Below are 20,648 nucleotides of genomic sequence, written 5' to 3' on the forward strand. Positions count from 1 at the left end.
CATTCTTCTGTACCGAGATCACGTTCGCACTTTAACCAAACGATCTAATCCTTTTTAATAACATGTTCCTGTTCTCACCAGAAGTGGCGCTAGTGTGACATGTTTTCCTCTGACAATATAGCTATCGCTGTTTTTACCTGTTTTTACTGTCCTAAACACAAGTATGTTTTGGTAGCATTTATCCACAATGTCCTGCGTTTTACCCACAAGGCCATACCAAACTACATGCAGGAAGCAGAAGATGTAGTCTGCTTCCTGTATTTGGTCCACTTGAAGTGAACTGAAACTCACCTTTGTAGGCGGACTGAACCTGCTTCTTTTATCCGAATCAGAGAATCTATGCATTCACAATACCCCAAACAAAGCAGACTTTACAGGCAAAGGGACTCGGATTCGAATCAAACAGGCTGGTGTGAATGGGTCCTTAGTTGCATTCTCTTTGGTCTTCTGGAGACAGTTCTTTACTAGGAGTAACTTGTGTTTTGGATTGTTGTGGTGGAGGGCTGTGATGTCCCAGACCCAGTTTTGTTGCTGACTGTTTTAGGATTTCTTTTAAAATCTTCACATATCTTTCTTTCTTCATTTCTTCCACCCTGATGAGATTCACAGTTCCAGACGCACTGAATAGAGCCCTACACGGGACTATTTTTTTCAGTCTCAGTCCCGCCCATTCCCGCTGCCTGTCTCAGTTACTCCCCCGCGCTACTGCTGACCCAAACATAGACCAACTAAAACAACTTTATATGTACCATTTATTATAGCCATTTTATCAGTTGGTCTCTATATAACAGAAGACTAAATTGTTCAGCAAAAATCTCTCAGTTCTGAATCACAATGTTCATATAACCTGAGGTCAAAAACTCTACGATGTCTAAATTTATGCAGGTATAAAAAACAAATCTATTAAACATGTTCTAATATCACATTAAATTGAGCAATAGCTTATAACTTAAACTTTTGCATTGAAAAACACAATTGGGCTTTCTGTGCTCAGAATGGCTCAGAAATAAGACACAAGAATTACTCAAAGATAATACAGATCAATAAAACAGATATCTAGCTTGCTTTAGATTGCTGTGCAGAAAGAATATATTGCTAAGAGACTCTGGTTTCCAGCTGCTACTAAAATGTGCTCACAGACACAAAATGACAATAAATTTGGGACCTGCTGTTCATTCTTAGCAACCCAATCCTGTCCAATGCAACCTGAAAACCCCATTATCCAAGATTTGTGTTGGTTCTCACAGGATCCTTGGGATCCCACTCCCAATGCAGGGCTCTGCACTGAAGCATTCCCACAGCATAATATGTGTTTCACTTTGGAGATAGTGTTCTTCGGGTTATACGCCTTTCCCTTTTTTCTCCATACACAATCAATGGTCAAACAGCTCTAGTTTGGTCTCACCTGACCAAGGGGCATGCTTCCAGTATGCATAATCCTTCTCTGGGTTGTCCATAACATACTTCAGTCGAAATTCCGGCTGGATTCCTCAAGTTTTCTTAAACTCTTGTCCTTGAACTTGTGGTTATTTGCTGAACCAACCAGACCAAGCTGCGCTGGCTGTGTGAGGAGGTCCGGGAGCGCGGCACAAGAGAACAGCGCCTGAGGAAGCTGTATCACCAGACCAGGGATCAGTTAAAGACCATCAGGCAGAGCCGGGACTCGGAACTGGGGACTCTTCTACAAAGGCTGGACCAGCAGCAGAAGCTGCTGGACTCTCTCAGCATTGAAAATAAAGGTAAGATTTTTATTTTTTTTTAAATATTTACATGCTGAATTTTCTCACATGGTTACTTTAATTCACTCTGCCCAAGCAGCAACCTCTGGCAGTAAAATGTAAAGCCTCTGCGGAAGTGCAAAAAATTGCAGTACACCCCTCACCCACTAGGGGCTGGCTCCAAAACAGTCAATCCCCATATGCTTCCATGTTAAAAAGACCTTCACAGCAGAAATAAACATGTTTAAAGCCTGGTACAAAAACATTTTAGAATTAACAGCTCAAGTTTACCTTCATGGCAACTGTGATGGGGGTGAATTTTTTTATATAACTAATCTTAAAATTCGGCATAATTAGGGGCGTGTCTGTTTGACAAGATGGCGATGGTGGGAACCGCCCAATGAGCTTCAGTTCAGCTCTTCAGAAACCTACGGGTGATGTCACGGAGGCTCCGTCCATCTTTTATGTAGAGTCTATGGTTCAGACTTAGCGCTACTGAGCATTTTAGCACCATGGACAGCACCAGAACTGTGGTGCTGGTCATGTTTAAACTTAGCACAACGGAGCATTTCAGCACCACGGACAGCACCAGAGCTGTCTGTCAGTGGTGCTGATCATGTTCAGACCAAGCAGCAACCCTCGGCAGTAAAATGTAAAGCCTCTGCGGAAGTGCAAAAAATTGCAGTTCACCCCACATCTGCTAGGGGCTGGCTCCAAAACAGAGTCAATGTCCATAGACTCCCATGTTAAAAAGACCAATTCACAGCCGAAATAAACATGTTTAAAGCCTGGTACAAAAAAAAACATTTTAGGCTTAATAGCTGAGGTTTACCTTCATGACAACTGTGAATTTTTTTCTAACGCATTTGTTTGGATGTTAATTAATCTCGAAATTTGGCATAATTAGGGCATGTCTGTTTGAGTGACAGGTATCCAATATCTGCGGCAAGAAGGTAGAGTGCAGCACAACCACGGTTTTTAGCCGGCTTAGCTTTAGCCCGTCTACCTCCGTTAGCTGGGTAGCTACCATGAGCTCCGGGTTAGCTCTTAGCTACAGGCAGCTTGGAGTTTTGATGATCAACGGTCATCCAACCCCAATTTTCACAGTCCCCCTCTCAGCTCCAACTCTTTGCCCAATTTTGGAGTTTCCAGAAATGACAAAACGCATGACGCTGCCAAGATGGCAGAGATGGCTCCGTCCATCTTTAATATAGTCTGGGATTCTGCCACAACTCATTTGATGATCTGATATGGACCAGAGTTAATACCTGTTAAAAAAAAAACAAAAACTGAAATCCTTTGGTGGATAACCATGAAAAGAGGGTATATGTATGTGGATATGCCACAGCTTAATGAAACTGCACAGGGTCTTTAGATGTTCCATGTAAACATCCTAGTCAGGCACTTATCTTTTGTTCTCCTTCTCTCTCATTTATCCTATTATCACCCCATCACTAAAAATAATAACCATTACCGTTTGTTGAAGTAGATGCTTGGGGAAATGGCTATCTGTGCATGTGTTTGAACTCAGTTCATTTTTTTTTCTCCTTTTTTCCTACTGTGCATGGGTCATTCTCTGTACAATTTCAAATGCGTGAGAAAACACCTTAATGGCTTTAAATTTAGTCTTCTATAGCAAATAGCTTGGAAGTGGTTAGCGATAAAGGCATGCAATCAATGAGAAAAATGTTGAATATGAACCAGTTTATTATGGGAGTAAATTTATTCACCTCTTTTGCATATTGAACAAGTGTTTGCAAATAGCTGAGAAAGCTCTTTCACTTAATCAGCAGTGAAAGTGTTTTTGATCACTCTAAGCGCATCTTCATCAGCTCAGTAGGGTGTGTTTCAAACTGTATTTTTTTTCATGAACTTTGAATAGTGTCATTCAGTTAGGTGATTTTGTGGAACATTGCTGCTTTGGCTAGATTAGAAGGTTGAATGTCAAATTATCGCTGCCTACAAGATTAGTTTGAAACGTTTTTTTTAAACTATTTGAATCTGAAATTTGCCTCAGACTTACCTCAGATGGCCCATGGCTGTACAGAATCGAGATTTCTGCTAATCGCACAAAGAAAATACCCATAATCTGCATTAAGGCTCCTTACATTCATTAAAAATCATCCTGTATTTTGTTTTTCTTTTATCTAAATTATTTTTAAGCACTCCAGCTTTCTGCAGAGTAGTGTGCTTTAAAACAAAGTAAGCAAACACCCCAGACAATATCTCCTTATGCTTATCTGTGGCAACAATTGTTCTTTTAATTTGAAATCCTGTTAATTTATTTTAACAGACAAAAATCCAAAAATTGCTTTCCAGTATTTTTATTGATCAACTTAAGTGTATATAGAAAATATTAGCAAAATTAGAATTTAATGCTCACAAAACACTCATAAAATTTGAAGGGAAACAAAGACATTTAGAAAATCCAAGTAATGTTATAGAAGATTAAACAAAATATAAATTATAAAATATAGTTTTTTCCAAGCAAAGATTGACCACTTGAGTCAATGCAGGATTGTAAAGAACTTTTTTCTTTCAACTACTGAAAGATTCAAGGAGATTCAAACCATGTTGCCACCATGATCAGTATTGCGACATAGGCTCAGAAGCACCTGGAGTAACTGTTTTTCCTCAGCACAGCCCACCGCTGAATCCAAGGAGGCCACATATCAGCTCTACACAGAAATGTTGCTGTATTTTGAGAGCATGTGCTCATCTAAGATGGAGTAGAAAGTCAAACTCATCCAGGCTGTTATCAGAGAAAGATTCATAAGTCAGAGTTTGTGTTGAGGGGGTCCATCAGCATCCATGGCATGGATTACTTGCCTATGTGTAAATGCATCATTGAGGCAGAGGCGTATATTTAATTTAATTTTGGAACAACATGCTGCTATGAAGGTGACATCTTTTCCTAGAAGCTTCACAGTTATTTCAGCAGGACAATGCCAGACCTTTTCTACTTGCATCATCTGTAGTCCAGATCTTTCTCCTACAGAAAATATGACACATTATCAGGAGGAGAATCAGACAACCACCACAGCCTGTTGAGCAGCAGAAATCTTGTATTCAGTAAGAATGATCACAGAATCCTGTTGGAAAACTCAAGAGAGGTGTTTGTAAAAATAGAATTTGTACATAGGCCAACAAAATTTAGCTGATCCGGCTTATCCACTCAGCTTTTTTGGCTAGAAGTTGGCTTGCCAATCTGAACTGCAGGCAAAAGCGCCGATACAGAGTCTGTAGTAATTAGATGTGAACATAATGAAAGTCACAGGAGTAACATCTGCTTGTTTGAAGTGAAGGCACAGATTTGATCAATTCTGCTTCCTACATGTTGTCATATTAATGTGTTTTCTCCTTCTGTCATTTCATGTTTCTGTGGGACCACGACCTTTACATACATGTAGAGCAATATGATCAACCACGGAGGGCTGCAAATCAAATTAGTGAACATAAATTGGAAACTGTACTATACGCTCTTGTTTTTGTACTTGTTTTTTTCTTCAGCAGGCTCTTAACTGCCAATATTGTGCAAAGCCACACAGCCTTTCTGTCAGTGAATTATTTGTGTCTAGCAGCAGTTTATTTTCCTGCAGACCTTGTGCAGTGCTCCCTGTTGGCTTCTTCCCTGCATGTGTAGATAACAGTGGTTCTAGTATAACAGAAGCAACTGCAGTTTTCAGGTGAGATGAGACTGAGTGTGAGTCAGCAAAGATAAGTAGTAGACAACTGTTCCTATTTTCTACTGGTTTTAAAGTTGATTGTCAGGCTTTTGGGGTTTTTCTGTAGTGTTTTGGCTTGTGTGAGCTTGGGGGGGGGATTCAGTTGTCAAAAAAGAAAGAAATGCTGGACGCTGAGTTTGTAGGAATGTCTTGAGATGGACTTCATATCAAATAAAAGAGCAATGCCAGTAAAATGTTTGCTGAAACTGTTGTTGACTTTTCGGCTGTGTGCAGCGAGAGAAGTGGTGTCAGTATCTCACTGTGTTTGTCTGATGTGCGGTTTTTGTCCTGCAGCAAACTGGAACAATAATCCAAACCAAAATGGCCGGTGTTGGCACTTAAATGGGGGATAATGGTTTGATAAACATGAATTAAGATAATAAAAAAAATGTTTAACAATAATTATTTAGTGTCATTCACATAAAGGGAAATATTATATTTAAATAGTTTAGATATCCCTCATTCTTACTGGAAAAAAGCTGGGTAAGTATAGTTGTTTAATATAAGAAAACTGCTCAGTAAATCTTCAACATCTCATCAGTGATAGTAATTTACAAGCTTAGTGCTTCAATTAAAAATAAATCTTTTTAGATAAAAAAGAAAAGTTTGGTAAAGAGTGGATTTAAAAAGTTAAATACAGGGCCATGTTTGCCCCTGTGTAGCATCTCCTCTTTTAACAATCCAGAAACATCCAGGAACTGAGGAGACCAGCTGCCGGACCTTTTGGAAAGGAATGTCTTCTTATTCTTCTCTGATATGATTCTATCTGCTCAACCGTATTTGCTGTATTTTGCATTTTATGATGTGCAAAATGTCAAGCAATTGTATTATGAAGCCATGCTATTGTGATGGATGCAGTGGGTTTAACATTGTCCTCCTCGGTCCAAATGCTGCTCTAAACCTGCATATACCTTCCAGCATTAATGCTGCCTTTCCAGATGTTCAAGTTGCCATGGACACTATTGCACCCCCATACCATAAGAGATGTGGGCTCTTGAACAGAATGATAATAAAGCCCAATGATCCGTCTCCTCTTTAGTCTGGAGGAAGTGGCATCCATGATGCTAAAAAAAAAATCTAATTTAGATTTTTCTTATCACAGAATTGTCAAATGTTTGAATGTCACCTGCTGTATAAGCAGGTAAAAAAGGTGCTGAGAACAAGCAGGTTCAGTATACATCCAGTTAAGCCTGGTACACATAACGATTTGTTTAATCTTATGAGCTTTTTTTATCTGATCGAGATCTCACACGTGAAGATAAAAACAATCTGTTTAGATCGTACTGTGTGTGGTGTGCTCCGAAAATGTAATCACAGAACAACACACACACAAGGATGCTGTCCAGCAATTCAGCTACAATCTAGTCCTCCGAGCCGGACAAAGGTCGAAACATAGAAGAAGAACTATAGAAACAATCGGCAAAAAACGAAGAAGAAGAATCATAGTAACAATCAGAAAACACAACACACAGCATGGAAGGGGATATATAGTACAAGGGAATGATGGTGGTGTCATAACCTGGCTCACGGCTACAACAAAACAACGCCAAACAGCAAATTAGGCCAATTATAATTATTTATTAACGAAAGATTAACCATGGAGTGTGGCTGTCTGCAAAATCAGAAGTGTAGGTGCGTGCATGGTTAGGTGTAAGAATATAATGAGTGCAGTGTTGGATGGTGTAAAACTAAACTAAAAGTAAAGCAAAAGCAAGGTGCAGCGGGTGCAGGTGCGGCCTGGGAGCGGAGCGAGGAAAAGAGAGAGAATGAGGCCGGCCGTAGGCGGATCGTTTATACGCGCAGTGCGTCGGGCCCTTGACGCACGCACGCACAGCCAAGTACACTCCAGCTTCACCTGCACACACACATAATTAAAGAACACGGCCACAAAGAAAGGGCCGTGACAGTGGTCTTGGGACTACTGTTAACAGAAAAGCCAGAACTGGAAAAAAAAAAAAAAAAACAACAAACTGGAGACGGCGTGAAGACGGACTTCATTTACTTCTTTGTTCCACGGCCAGCTCACTCTGATTGGCTACATTCTGTACCACGTCACCATCCACGCAGTCACAATGCACGAGTCGTCGGCGTTCCTCAGAAATTGGCGCTGAAATATTAAACATGTTCAATGTTCCCAATTGTCGGCTATTACCCGTTTCGGAGTGGATTATCTGGACAAATCGACACGTAACACACCACAGACCAAATGATAATTGGACAGGGAAATCTCACGATGATCTGGCGTTTGCCATCCGAGGTCGGGAAGAGGCAAAATCGGGACAAAAAAAAGTTCAGATATCGTTATGTGTGTACCAGGCTTAAGATACAAACTACTTAAATCAGTTCTAATCTGAGCAGTTTTAATCCACTTAGATTGTCCATCTCAATACAAGTCATTATAATCTAACTCAGTCCAAATGTGCCAGAGTTACCAACAGAAGTAGTTCCAGGAGGACTGAATCCAGACCAGCCTAAATCAGAATAAAGTTCATAAAAAAAGCTCAAGATTTCAGGTATCATTATGTTTGGAACTCAGCTTATCCACACAAACATGTTACCTTATGCAAACTTCTCATTGCAGAGCTTTTGGAAAGAAGTCGACGGAAAGAGGAAGAAATAAGACGCCTTCAGGTCTGCATCATTTATCTCTGCTGATCTATACAGTTTGTGTTTGTCTGCACTCTACATAGATTTTGTTTCTTTTTCATATCAATCTTTCACTACATTTACTCTGTATGAGGAAACTGTTGCCTATATTCACCACATTTTCCTCCAATTCTTTTCTTTTTTGCACATCAGATGGGTTGGTTCAGAGTAGCCGTCAGGCTGAGGAAACTCAGAGTTCTGTGATATTTCATCTCCAAAATTACTGCACAACTGTGAGCTGACAGACTCCTTACAGCCTTGCTTGGACAAGCAGCTAATTACTGCAGACACGAGTCCTTGGAGTGTAAAAGCTACTAAAGGCCTTGTCTCCATTCTCCAGGCTGGTACATTTGGCAGGCCACCCACTCACCTGCTCTGGAATGGACTGGCCCCCAGTCCCTCACAGGTCCTTAACACAGCATTAAACAGAAAAGCAGATGTGAGTGTGTAAACACACCAAAAACTCTGCAAGGAAGCCGATCTAACCAGAAGGTGTGTGTGTGTGTGTGTGTGTGTTTGATAGGGGGTTTTACATCTGTGGCTGCATATTAACACCTGTCGGAGTCTGTGATCTGTCTGGGATTTAATCATGATGAGGATGAGGAGAAAGAGATTTGCATGTAAAGAGAAAAGACTGATAGAAGTTGAGAATGAACTGATCTGGGGGGGGGGGGGGGGGGTCATACACCTGTTAGAAATCATCAACACGTTGTAGACAAAGCGGAGGAGGCTGGCTCTACGAGGGAAGAACAGGTGTGCATTTGAGTGACAGATAAGAAGCATAGCATCACTTACACATCGTTAGAGTGGGAACATCAGTCGGGAGCTGGATGATTGCTGTGAGCATGTTGTCTTTGTTTGCATGCCATAAGAAGTCTGTTGTGAGACTCTTCAGACCCCCTGCATTTCCTTTCCTTGTTATGTTGGAACACCCTTTTTCTCTCCTCTTCCAAACATGCATGGACTGAGTCTCTCTGTTCATCACCATTTTAAACTTTTATCTGAATTCACTGTTTCATACTCTTAAAAGCCTTTTTAACACACAGAAAAGTTATTTTTATCTTTACATTTTCATTTTAAGTAATATTTTTGTTATATGTATCCTTCTAGGATCAGGTACTGGATCTGGAGACGGTAAGCTTAAATACAACCTCACATGCAAAAAATAAATAAGTAAGGTAGTAAGCTATGTAAATAAAAACAATGCAATGACAAATTTCATAAACTAACATTGTGTTTAAAATCAAAGAAAAGATGTACTAATTAAAATATTAGCACATCTTAATTTTAATTGCTAGAAGTAAAAATAATCTATCCAAAACCTGGATTATTTTTAACCACAAAGCCATTCTGTAATAGATATAGTATGTAGTTTAATGATGTTATGCTGAAATGTGTAACGGCGTCCCTGAAAGAGATGTATCTCCTAGATCAGTGGTGTTAAACATATGGCCCAGGGGCCAAAATCATCCTGGCAGAGGGTCCAATCTGTCCCACGGGATAAATTTGGTAAAATTGTTATATCTTTCTGGCTTAATACATCTTACTTCAATTTGTATTGTGAGGCGAGTCAAATCAGGTGGTTTGGATTACAACAGAGATCTAGAAATGTAAAGATATATACATTTAGAAAAACTTCCAGCTGTTAAAAGTTACTCCAGTCAATATGTGAAATACTGTATCTCACGATACGATCTCACGAAATCAGGGGAAACATGCAATAAGCAATAACACTGTTGAAAGTTGCAATGACGATATGATCTGCGATAAATTAAATAAATAAAGCTGTCCTTCAGCCTAAAAACTGGATATAAAATAGAAAGTTTGAAGCTGTTTCTTAACCAACTTCTGATAAATTATTAGATTAGTTTTATATTCCAGTGTGGATTGAAGCAGTTTCTGTCAGATGATGCAGAGTTTTAGACTTTAATGGACTGATGACTGATATGAAAAACAGAATAACTTTGATAACACCAGATAAGATGCCCACATTAGTAACGGTGGACTACTGTCTAACGCCATCAGTCCAGACATCCACAGTGCTGTCCTTGTTTGCAGATACGAGGTCATTAGGACTCACAAAAAAGGTGCCGCCGCAATACAGAAAAAGCAGTGGGGGTTCATCTATAGCTCCTTGTGGTTGTTCTGTAGGTGGCAGCAGAGATTAAACATGTGTCTCCTGTTGATTTGTAAGTTGCCATGCACATGGTAACGTGTAAATATGTAATATGAAAAGAATCAGAGTATCCTGTAGATGACAGGACTCAGAGTTGTATTGGAGGTGTGAGGTGTGAAGAAAAATGGTGAGAGTACAGTTCCTTGTGCTGCTGACTACCATCTCAGACCTTTCAGTCTCACACATTGTGTCCGTTTGTTAGGTAGTCATAAATCCAGGTGGTTGTGGAGGTATGCACCTTGAATTTACCTTCTCACATAACAAAACAGTTGAATTGTATTAAAAATACTCAACGAACGGGATCCTCAACATACTGCCTGATTGGTCCAGATGAGAGTGGGCTCTCTGAAGCAGGTAGACGATGTAAACTGTAATGGGTCCCAAAATGTGTTGTCTAGCTTATTGAGGTGAACCAATAACAGTCTCTGAAGGATTTTCATGATGCGAGTTGTTAGAGTAAATAGATTCTTGTCATTTAATTCAGACTACTTAGATTTTGAGGTACTAAATGTTTTCCACAGCACAGGACAGATTATATGGCTTTTTCTTCGAACGTCGGGGCTTTAACCAGCATTTGTAGGTAGTAAAGTGATTTCTGGAAGCAGAGATTTTTATGACACAATGTCTGCTACAATTCTGTGCTGAAGATCACTTCCAGTCAGTACTGAGTTTCTGCCTTGTCTGAAGATATCTTTAGATTATTTTAATCTTTTCACCTTATGTTTATAGATCATTTTTACACAGTTTTAACATTGAGGGACGTTAATCTAATTGTTCCACAATGTGTTGTGGAACCTAAGCTAATTTTAATTTTAGAAAGACTCTGCCTCCCTAAGGTGCTCTTTTTATATTGGTTAATGTTACTTATGTGTTTCTAATAAACATAATTAGTTGCAACATGTTTCTCCAGCTTTTTTTTTACTTTTCCAACCATTTGTTGCCCCCTTTCTAAACTTTTTTAGATGTGCTATTATCAAATTAGGATCATAGTTGAACATTTTGGAAATAAATTTGATTCAGTTTAAAAAAAAATAAATTAGAAGTCATGTTGACTTTCAGCACAGTTTGATTTGGATGTGGAAGCACCTTTAGGCTTATTGTTGTTTAGCAACCCAAAGCACTTAATACCGGCTTAGAAATGATTGTTTTAGTCAAGGCTCAGCACTCCGTTAATCATCATAAGTCTTACTGATGGCTCTACAAACCGAGCCGCACTGACAACACAGTATTGATCTCACCGTCCACAGTATTAATGTCCACCACCAAAATCCTTAATCAGCCATTACATGCCAGTCAAAAATAGGTTAACACTACTGAAAGGTTATATTGACCCAAGCCTCTTTTACACTCCTGAAAAAAATAAAAATAGATGAACCTGTCAAGGCACGACATCTATCCATCACAATTATGCACCATGCTTGTCTACTTCAACCTTTAATTAGCTGTTATGTGAAAGAAGAGGAAAACTCTTGGACCACCATCAACTTGCACATTTTCTGCTTGCTGTAGCTACAAAGTGGAAGGACACATTGACCCGTATCCCACTCAGCCTGGGAGCTGAGGATTATCTAGCACATCTTACAGCTATGTCAGCGTGCCATTCATAGTGGCAGACAGTGTGAAGTCTGTTAACTTCCAGTTCTTTTAATGCTTAAATGCTCAATCTGAGTGGGAGCAGAGAGGCTACTGAAACATGCCGCACAGGGATGAATAGAACACAGTGCAGCTTGTGTAGTTAAATGATTAAAGGTTGTGCTGGTTATTCTGCAGCAAAAGCCCACAATTGCCCTTTAGTATTTTCCAGGCAGTGTTACATCATGACACCATGTAGACTTCTGCAGACATTTTAATTAATGCTGCAGCAGTTTTAAATACAAGAGGACCCACAGAAAATGCACAATTTTAACATGTGAAAAAAAGATGCTTCATTATTGTCCAGGGTTGACGGATGTCCATTTAAGTAATATTCCACTAATAAAACATCTATATCTCAGGTCCTCATAGAGAAGTAAACATACACGACGTATAGCCACATCATTTTCAGTTTGATCCTAGTGAAGCCCTTTTAATATCATGCTCTTTTTTTATACTTCAAAAAGGCAAGGCAGTTTATTTGTATAGCACATTTCATGTACAGGACAATTCAAAGTGCTTTACATAAAACAAAGGCATTACAGATATTTAGAAATAGTAAAAGGCAGCAACACATAATCACAATAAAATAATAAATTACATTAAAATAATTAAAAGCAAGATAAGTTAAAACAGTTACCGTGCAGAATTCATTCATAGGCGCATGAAAGAAAGAAATGTCTTTAACCTGGATTTAAAATGTCTACATTTGGTGAAAATTTTATCTCCACTGCAGTTTGTTCCACTTGTTTGCAGCATAACAGCTAAATGCTGCTTCTCCATGTTTATAGTCAAGACACTCCCGAAAAAGATGCCCTCAAAGCATATTATTTTTGCTCAGACTAGCTTCAAACTAAGACCTCACAAAGACCACTGGTTAATGTGAAAAAGACTGTCACCTGGCTCACAACAAATATTACTATAAATATTATTTGTACAATAAATATATATATTCATATTTACATATTATACCATATATCATTATAAATACATCTGTTTATTTTTATTTGTAATATAATTATACATTTTGGAGAATATGATGCTAATACATAAATAAAATGCCCATTCTATATATTGATATGTACATGCGTACACAATACAGTATAATACATGACCAGTGGACCCAGTTAGGTGTGAAGCCTTCTCTTCTTGTTCAATATGGCTGCAGTTATTAGTTTATAAATGGCTCTCTTAACGTGTCCCACTAGAGCATTTTAGTCATGTTGAGTCCTGGAATTTGGACCATTACAACATCTTGATTCTTTTCTTTTTAATCTTTTTTGTTGTAGATATGCAGCTTGATATGTGTTTAGGATTATTGTTCTTTTTCAAGACCCAGTTTCAGCCAAGCTTTAGCTTTCAGACAGATGGCCTCACATTTGAGTTGGAATACACTGGTATAGAGAGGTGTTCACGGTCAATGCAATGACTGCAAGGTGTCCAGACCTTGTGCCTGCAAAACAGCTCAAATCATCACCTCCCCACCACCGTGCTTCACAGTTAGTCTGAGGTGTTTGAGCTGTGTTTAGTTTTCACAAACACTTTGGTTTTATCTGTCCAAGGAACATTTCTCCAGATCAAAAAGAATGGAACAAAAAGGATGGAAATGTCAGGATTTATTAGTTAAAAGGGAACAGGTCAGCAAAATGAATGTCAAAGCTTTGCGAAGCAGGATCATAATCTCCCATAATGCGAGGAAGGAAGTGATGTTTAAGAGAAAAAATAAAGATAAAAAAACTTCTCATTATGACATATACGCAGCAGGAGATAAAGTGATGTCTGATTAGTAACGAGGCAATGACATCTTTTAGCCTTTGTAGAAGTTATTTAACTACTTTTTAAACCTTACAGTCTTAAAATAAAAAAGACTTAAATGTGAAAAATTCATGTGAAAGGTGTTGACAGACACCTGTTCAGGTGGTGCTGCAGCAGCACATCTGCAGTGATCTTAATGGTTGAGACACAAAAGAATGGTCGTCCCCAGCCAGTTTAATTAAATTAATATTTTTATCTACAGTCTACATTAATAGACATTAATATCTGACTGTAAGCTTCACATATGTGCGTTTAATTTTCAGTCTGGGTGCAGAGGAGAACATCTGCAGCTGGGAGGGACTGCCAGAAAGAGTTGCTAAATATGTTGTTAGTTACTTAACAAAAATAAGTTGCTAAAAGGGTCTGAGACCTCACTTTATAGCAACAGAGGCATTAAGTTTGTAACACTGGAAGTTATCGGCTTTTTCTGTACTTGCACAGGTGCAAGTGTTGTCAAAAATCAGGTGCACTGCTTCATTTCTACGTCCACAAACTTGCAGATGCATGTGGTATTTCGAGCCCTGAGTTTCATCACTGCCTTTGTTACTGAGCATAGCAGCTGCCGGTTACCATAGTATAGTAAGTGCTGCTAGCTAAAATAGCAATAAACCAACTAGAAAAAAACAACTGGAATCTTCACAGTGGGATGGGCAGAGTTTACACTGGGAGAAAACAATCTGACCAGTAAAAATGGGCTGATATGCATCAATTTAAAATAAAAGTTTATGTGTGAATACATATTCGGTTTCTAAGAGCAAAACATAATTTATGCACAAAAATACTTAAGTAGCCCGTAGGACATGAATAATACAGAATGGAGCTAACAGGGTCAGCTCTGTGTCCTCTTCTCATCTGTGCCGTCACTTCTACAGAACAGTTTAAGGCTACAGATGTCTGATCCAGCTGTGCTGCTGTCAGATATTTTCATGTTTTGGTTGATGAACCTTGACTGAGAACAACCTCTTATTTCCCTGCGTTTCACTGATCATTCCTTCCTCGCTTCTTATTTTTTTATCTTCGTCAGTGAGAAGTGCTGACAGACCAGGTAGCCATAATAATAGAACTGAGTCGTAGCTGCAAATGTTTACCCACATTTCATTCTCCAACTTTTAGTTTTACTTGATTATGATTATATGATTGTTTAATGATTATAAAGTTCTAAAACTTAAAAGGTCCTGCACCCTCTCAGACTGATTTAATGTGTGTGTGGGTGTGTGTGGTTTCCAGAACACACGAGTAGCACTGGACCATTTGAAGTTGATGCCAGAGAAGAAATGTTTGATGGAGAATTTAAAAGAGTTAGAGGTGGGTTTACATGCTCTCCTGGCTTTAAGAACCTCTGCTCCATCTGAGAAGTAGTTGGTTTTGATGGCAGCTTCGTTTGGTTTGTTCAGGAATCACAACAGCAGAAGGAGGTTGTAGAGCAGCGCTACACTAAACACAAAGAGACCGTCTGGGACCTGCAGCACCAGCTGGACGAGACCAAGCGCAGAATCCAAGAGTATAGAGTATGTTACACACACACACACAAACACACACACTTCTGGCTTTGTATTGTAAATAAGCTTCATAATGCCTTACAAGAGCCTGAGCTCCCAACAACCCACACAGTTTGTGTTTCCATCACTTATCGCGCTGCTTTGTTCAAACAGAAGCTGTTTGGATGAGGACGGTGAGGTTGGAGAGCCATTTGTGAGCCTTGCCCTCCCACACAGTTACAGATGAGTGCACAGAGCTAATCTGAAACTTGCATGAATAAATTAATCATTTCACGCAGCATAAATGCATCGTGGTCAAAGTGATGTGGGCTCAAATAAAATCTGGACATCAGTTGCTGTTAATTGCTACCATCATGTTCTTTGCTACAAAGCAGCCAGGGGAGCCATCTGAACATCGGTGTGATGACAGCTGAATGTCATCAGCGGTGTGAAAGCTTCCTAAACAGTCATACAGCTACTTTTTATTCAGATTAGCCTGTTGGTTTGCCAAATGACTCCCATGTTGAGTGATAAGGGGCCATTGCATTAGCTTATTAGCTGTTGCTCATAAAAAGGTTTATTTAAAGAAAATGAAGAGAAGACAGGATTTTGGGTTACATGTAAGATCTGATCTCTGCCTGATGAAGCAGCAACTGAAGCCTTAGAGGATTATTTCTTCAGTGACGACTGGACAAATGTGATGTTCCCGATCTAACAACGGGATGAAGGAGAAGTTATTTGGATCAAATGTTTCAAGAAACAGCAGAAGGCTTTCAAGTAGCATTAGGATGATTTGCTGCACGTTTTTCTTAATTCGATTTTACTGACAGACACATTTTGATCATTTTGAGGTACTCTTATCTTTACATCATGATTTCTACCATTACACACTTTAATTTACTCAGTTACATGATCCACTCAGGTTGGTTTGCAGCAAACTTTGTTCTGCTTTCGGTCACTGTTACTTTAGATTAGCAGATGTGGATTAATGGAAACGTTTGGTTCAGATATTTTTCATTTTCAAACATGTTCCAGCGTTTGCTTTGTTGCACAGGTTCTGAATAAAGTTTTTATGGTGGAAAAGCTCAACTTTCATTCATGTTATTCATAAGTATTTTGTACAGTAGAAGAGGATTGTTTACATGCAAAACATGAAATATAATGTTTTCATCACACCGGTCCCAGTGTTATTTTTCTAATGCTTTTTAAAGTAAAATACTTTAAAAAGTTTTAAGATTAATTATTATTAATATTGTTATTATTATTATTGTTTTATTTTCAAACTCCCTGGTAGTTGAGACATTGTAGCTCCTAGTTATTCCTATTTTGTGGAAAACTTATAATAACAGGACCTGGCCTTTTGTTTTACAAGCATGTTTCAAAGCTTGTGTTTAGTTTCACTTTAAAATGAGGTAAACTATCTGAATGGTGATCAAAATAAAAACAAAACTCATTTTGAGTTATGTCATGTTTTTAAAAAGGGAAAATATATTTTTTTATTAAGAGGCTTATTAATAGAGTCACAAGTGGGGAAAAAAGGTGGAAACATCAGCATGAATGTCCTTTGTAGATGATGATGTAGTGAAGAACAGGTTCCACTGAAGATTTCACCAAGAAAGGACGACATGATTTTAATCCTGACTAGCTTTTTGGTCGCTTATTAATCAGACGCATATGCTTGCATTGGTCTGGTGGGAGGGGCTTAGGACAGAGCATCCTGATGAACTGCTTCAGTATACATGCTGTCATCCTCAGCTTTCATAAATTTCATATTTACTAAACAATCATCTTCTCTATACTTTTGGCTGTTTTTTTTCTAGTTGATATAAATCTTTGGTGTCCTTGATTTTTCCAGGATGAGAAGTTGGACGCCACGTCCAGGAGCTTCAGACTGGCTGCTCTTTCGTCATCCATCAAGGACCCCAACACGTTCCTCAGCAGCACACTGAACTCTGATGCACTTTGTGAGTTTTTGTCCCGTCTGTAGGATGGTTTGATGATAGCAAGTAGCATGATAAGGGAGTATTTTTACTACTTTTATTACTTTATTACCAACTTCCAGTTTGTTTCCTAATCCCTTATTGATTCCAATAGGAAGATTCTTCCAGTCATTTTAACCCATACCAAGTAGTGAGAGCAGACAGCTGCTGTAAACCAGCTCTTTGATCAAAGAAGCCAAACTAAGCAGAGGGGGAGGTTGTAAATAAGAAACCATGAAATAAAATAAGAAATAAAGCAATGATGATCAAATGTTTATAAAACACATAAATGATTTCATATGACAGCAGAACAGGTGAGGAAGACAGCAAAGATCTGGCCAGTGCTGCAGCTTATCTGGACTCTCAATAGCAATCTAATACTGTCAATTTGATATGAACCTCTGAAAGCTCCACTTTGTGCTATAATGCCACAAGTGGGTCGTTTACAGAGGGACCAAAAAGCTGTGCAAAGATCACAATCTTCCACACACACGTCTAACACGATGTCTGACTTCTAGCATGTTTCATACACAGTCTAGACAGTTTTGTGCACCAATAAGTTAAATGAATGTTGTTCATATTTTCAGGTAATTCTGAGCTGAAAAAACTGCTTTGATGGATAAAATTGAAGTGAGCGCAGCATTGAGCGACATTCTTGTAGCCGTAAATGTGTCATGATGATATGGGCCGGCAAACCAAGTAAAAACCAAACCAAGGAAACCACAAACTTTGCACTGGTCACAGGTTTAAATAGCACATTATGATGTTTTTAAAGGAAGATGTACAACTTCGCCAAAGTATCTTTTAAACTGAGCTATTAAACAAAAACATGAGCTTTCAGTTAGAAAATTTAGCCAGAAAGCTCCCCTGATATTTCAGGTATCATCAGCTTCTTGCTTATCAACCCCAATCTTGAAGTAAAACAGGAAAGCAGCTACATCGCTTATTTCCACACGAGCTTCTAAATATCAAAAGCTAACAGAGAGCGATCCTAACCAACTGAGGTAAAGTGATTTACAAACATTTAACAAAATGATTGCTGCAAACTTATTTTGGTCCCAATTAAACGTTTGCAAACCACTTTTCTTGATGCCTTTTTGTAAAATCTTTGGCTCATTCTCTGTTTTATGACTTCATGAGGAACACTGATGTTTTTAAAATCATTTCCAGGATTTAAACAAAACAAAACAAAATATTATCCAGAGATTAAAACCACGTTTGTCTACAATGAGCTAGACTGACCTCCACTTCATGCTACGCTTTCTTTCTCTTTCTTTTGGTAATATGATCCTCTGTGTTTCTCCTTTTGCTTCTCTCTCTCTGCCACAGCCCCTCACAAACTCCTGAACACTTCAGACTTGGATGACTCCACAAACAATTGGGACAGAGTCCTCCCCGATTAGCTGAACCTTGAACAAACCTTACAGACCCAAACACACAGTGTCTCTACCTGCCTGGTGCTCAGAACAAGCTGGACTGCAGTAAGAGGCCTCACACTCAACACCCATCCAGCTCCATTACCTCAAGCAGGCAGTCCCAGATGGTGCTCGAGAGCAGAGGGCAAGACTGAGAAACACTTTGAAGGAGATGTGGGTCTGTACACTGTGAAGGAGACTCAACTGTGAAGTGTTTACATGTTATTTATAAGCACCTGTGTTTAATGTATTTAATAAGCTTAAAACCAAAGTGGTTTCATGTCTTGCCATTGTTACATTTCACCTGCTGTCTGTGCTAAAATTAATTCTATACAGTAAACCTGCAAACAAAACTGGTGCCTTTTGAACAACCTGCAGTTGTTTTTACTAACATGTTGTTTTGTTTTTATTATAAGCCTTTTTCTCTTTTACCCTCTCTTTTAACATATGGACCAGCTTACTATCGTTTGTTATGCAGTATATATTTGTAAAAAAAAAAAAAAAGAGCACAAATGTGTATTTTTATTAAATGTTCAGGAAGAATGCACTACGAATAAAATCTGCGTGCAGCTAAAAGTCTGGTTTTATAAACACACTGCATGTATCATTCATTTGAGAGCTAACAGAGACACAGTGGGCCTTTCTGAAAATTTAAGCCTAATGATTCCACTCCTGTTTGTAAGTTGTCTCATCAGACTTTCCTTCACAGCTGGCTCCAGCAGCCAGCTTTGGGATGCATTCCTCTCTCCCTTGTGGAAATCAGTTCTAACATAATGAACGTCTCCACAGTTTCAAGTCAACATCTTGCTGGAGAAGCTGCAGTGGGTTTCCAGATGCTGCAGAATGAAAGATATTAGATATTTGCAACCTTTATCTCTGAAAGTAGTTTTGAAAATAAGGAGGTTGACAGCGTAGAATAAAGATTTGCTGTGATTGTTTTCATGTAACACCACCTGGACAGGTCAGGCTTCATGTTTATTCTGCACTGGAGACTTTGACCCACTATCACTCCACACTAACTGGTTTCAGATGGCACTTAGTGTGGGCAACCAGGGGGAGGAAGTAGGAAGAAGTTTTGGAAAGGCCCAGTCTCTCAGGACTGTCTGCCCGGGGTCTCCCCCTGATTGGACGTGCCTTTACCACCTCAGCTGGCTCCCTTTGGATGTGGAGCAGCAGGTCTGTCTCTGAGGGGGGAGCTCATTTCCATCGCCTGTATCTGTTCATAAATCTGCCTGTCAATCTTCTGCTCAGTTCTTTCCCCTCTCATGAACAAAACACCAGGACACTTAAACTCCTCAACTTGAAGCAGCTACTCATCCCTAACCTGTAGCAGTTCATCCGTCCTTTTCTGTCCAAGAAACTTATGTCAGACTCAGAAAGACTTATTCTCATCCCAGCTGCTTCATACTTTGCTACTAAGGTCAACTCACAATGAAGTCAACAGAATTTTATAGTAAAAGTGTGAGACTATACATGCATAAATGGATGTGTCTTTAAGATGTAATAGATCCATTTTTTGACCTGCCTGTGTTTTCACTTTGGGGTTTATCTTCTTAACAAGCATAATACAGTGCTTGTTGGCATTTGAATGGGTTATTACTCCCTAAAACTTGCAATAAATGACACCATTAGGTTCTAATATTAGCATCTCTCTTAAGTGGCAAAGTATTTTTACCAAGCAGAAGTCATTTAAAGCTGCTACAGGCATCATTTGTGCAGGAGAATTTAGTAAAAGAAAATGAAAAGATGATGATAGCTAAATGTTGCTTCTAAAAGTAAAAACTTAATGCAATAAAACTATCTAAACCTACAACTATCAAATCCAAATTTTTAATTGTTCCAAAGCTGCACCAAGCCTCCAAGATGAGATCTGACATTAGCTGTGTTTACATGGATGACTTTTGATCCGATCGAATGTCCAATCAGAATAAAAATGCATCATATAAACGCCTCTGCTTAACCAATCGGCCTCAATCAGATACACTTTTGTTAAAAAATCTGTAAGATTATTGATCGTATCGGTGGCTGAAAGGCTTGAAACAAGTTGCTCACTCAGGTATTGTT

General features: G+C 38.9%; 1 protein-coding gene across 6 annotated transcripts in view; it reads left to right on the forward strand.

Annotated features, from left to right (window-relative positions):
• LOC121633964 (centrosomal protein of 128 kDa) overlaps positions 1-19,160 on the forward strand; it is a 58,802-nt gene extending 39,642 nt beyond the window's left edge. For 5 of the 6 annotated variants that reach the window (XM_041976323.1, XM_041976326.1, XM_041976325.1 and 2 more), the window contains 7 exons: positions 1,547-1,739; positions 8,025-8,074; positions 9,200-9,223; positions 14,940-15,017; positions 15,107-15,220; positions 17,046-17,154; positions 18,499-19,160. In XM_041976323.1, coding sequence (XP_041832257.1) covers positions 1,547-1,739; positions 8,025-8,074; positions 9,200-9,223; positions 14,940-15,017; positions 15,107-15,220; positions 17,046-17,154; positions 18,499-18,572 — 642 coding nt within the window. In that variant the 3' untranslated portion in view covers positions 18,573-19,160. The other variant, XM_041976329.1, reaches the window with a different exon arrangement.
• Positions 19,161-20,648: the final 1,488 nt, after the last annotated feature.

This window comes from Melanotaenia boesemani, chromosome 22 (assembly GCF_017639745.1).
Source record: "Melanotaenia boesemani isolate fMelBoe1 chromosome 22, fMelBoe1.pri, whole genome shotgun sequence".
NCBI classification, from domain to species: Eukaryota; Metazoa; Chordata; class Actinopteri; order Atheriniformes; family Melanotaeniidae; genus Melanotaenia; species Melanotaenia boesemani.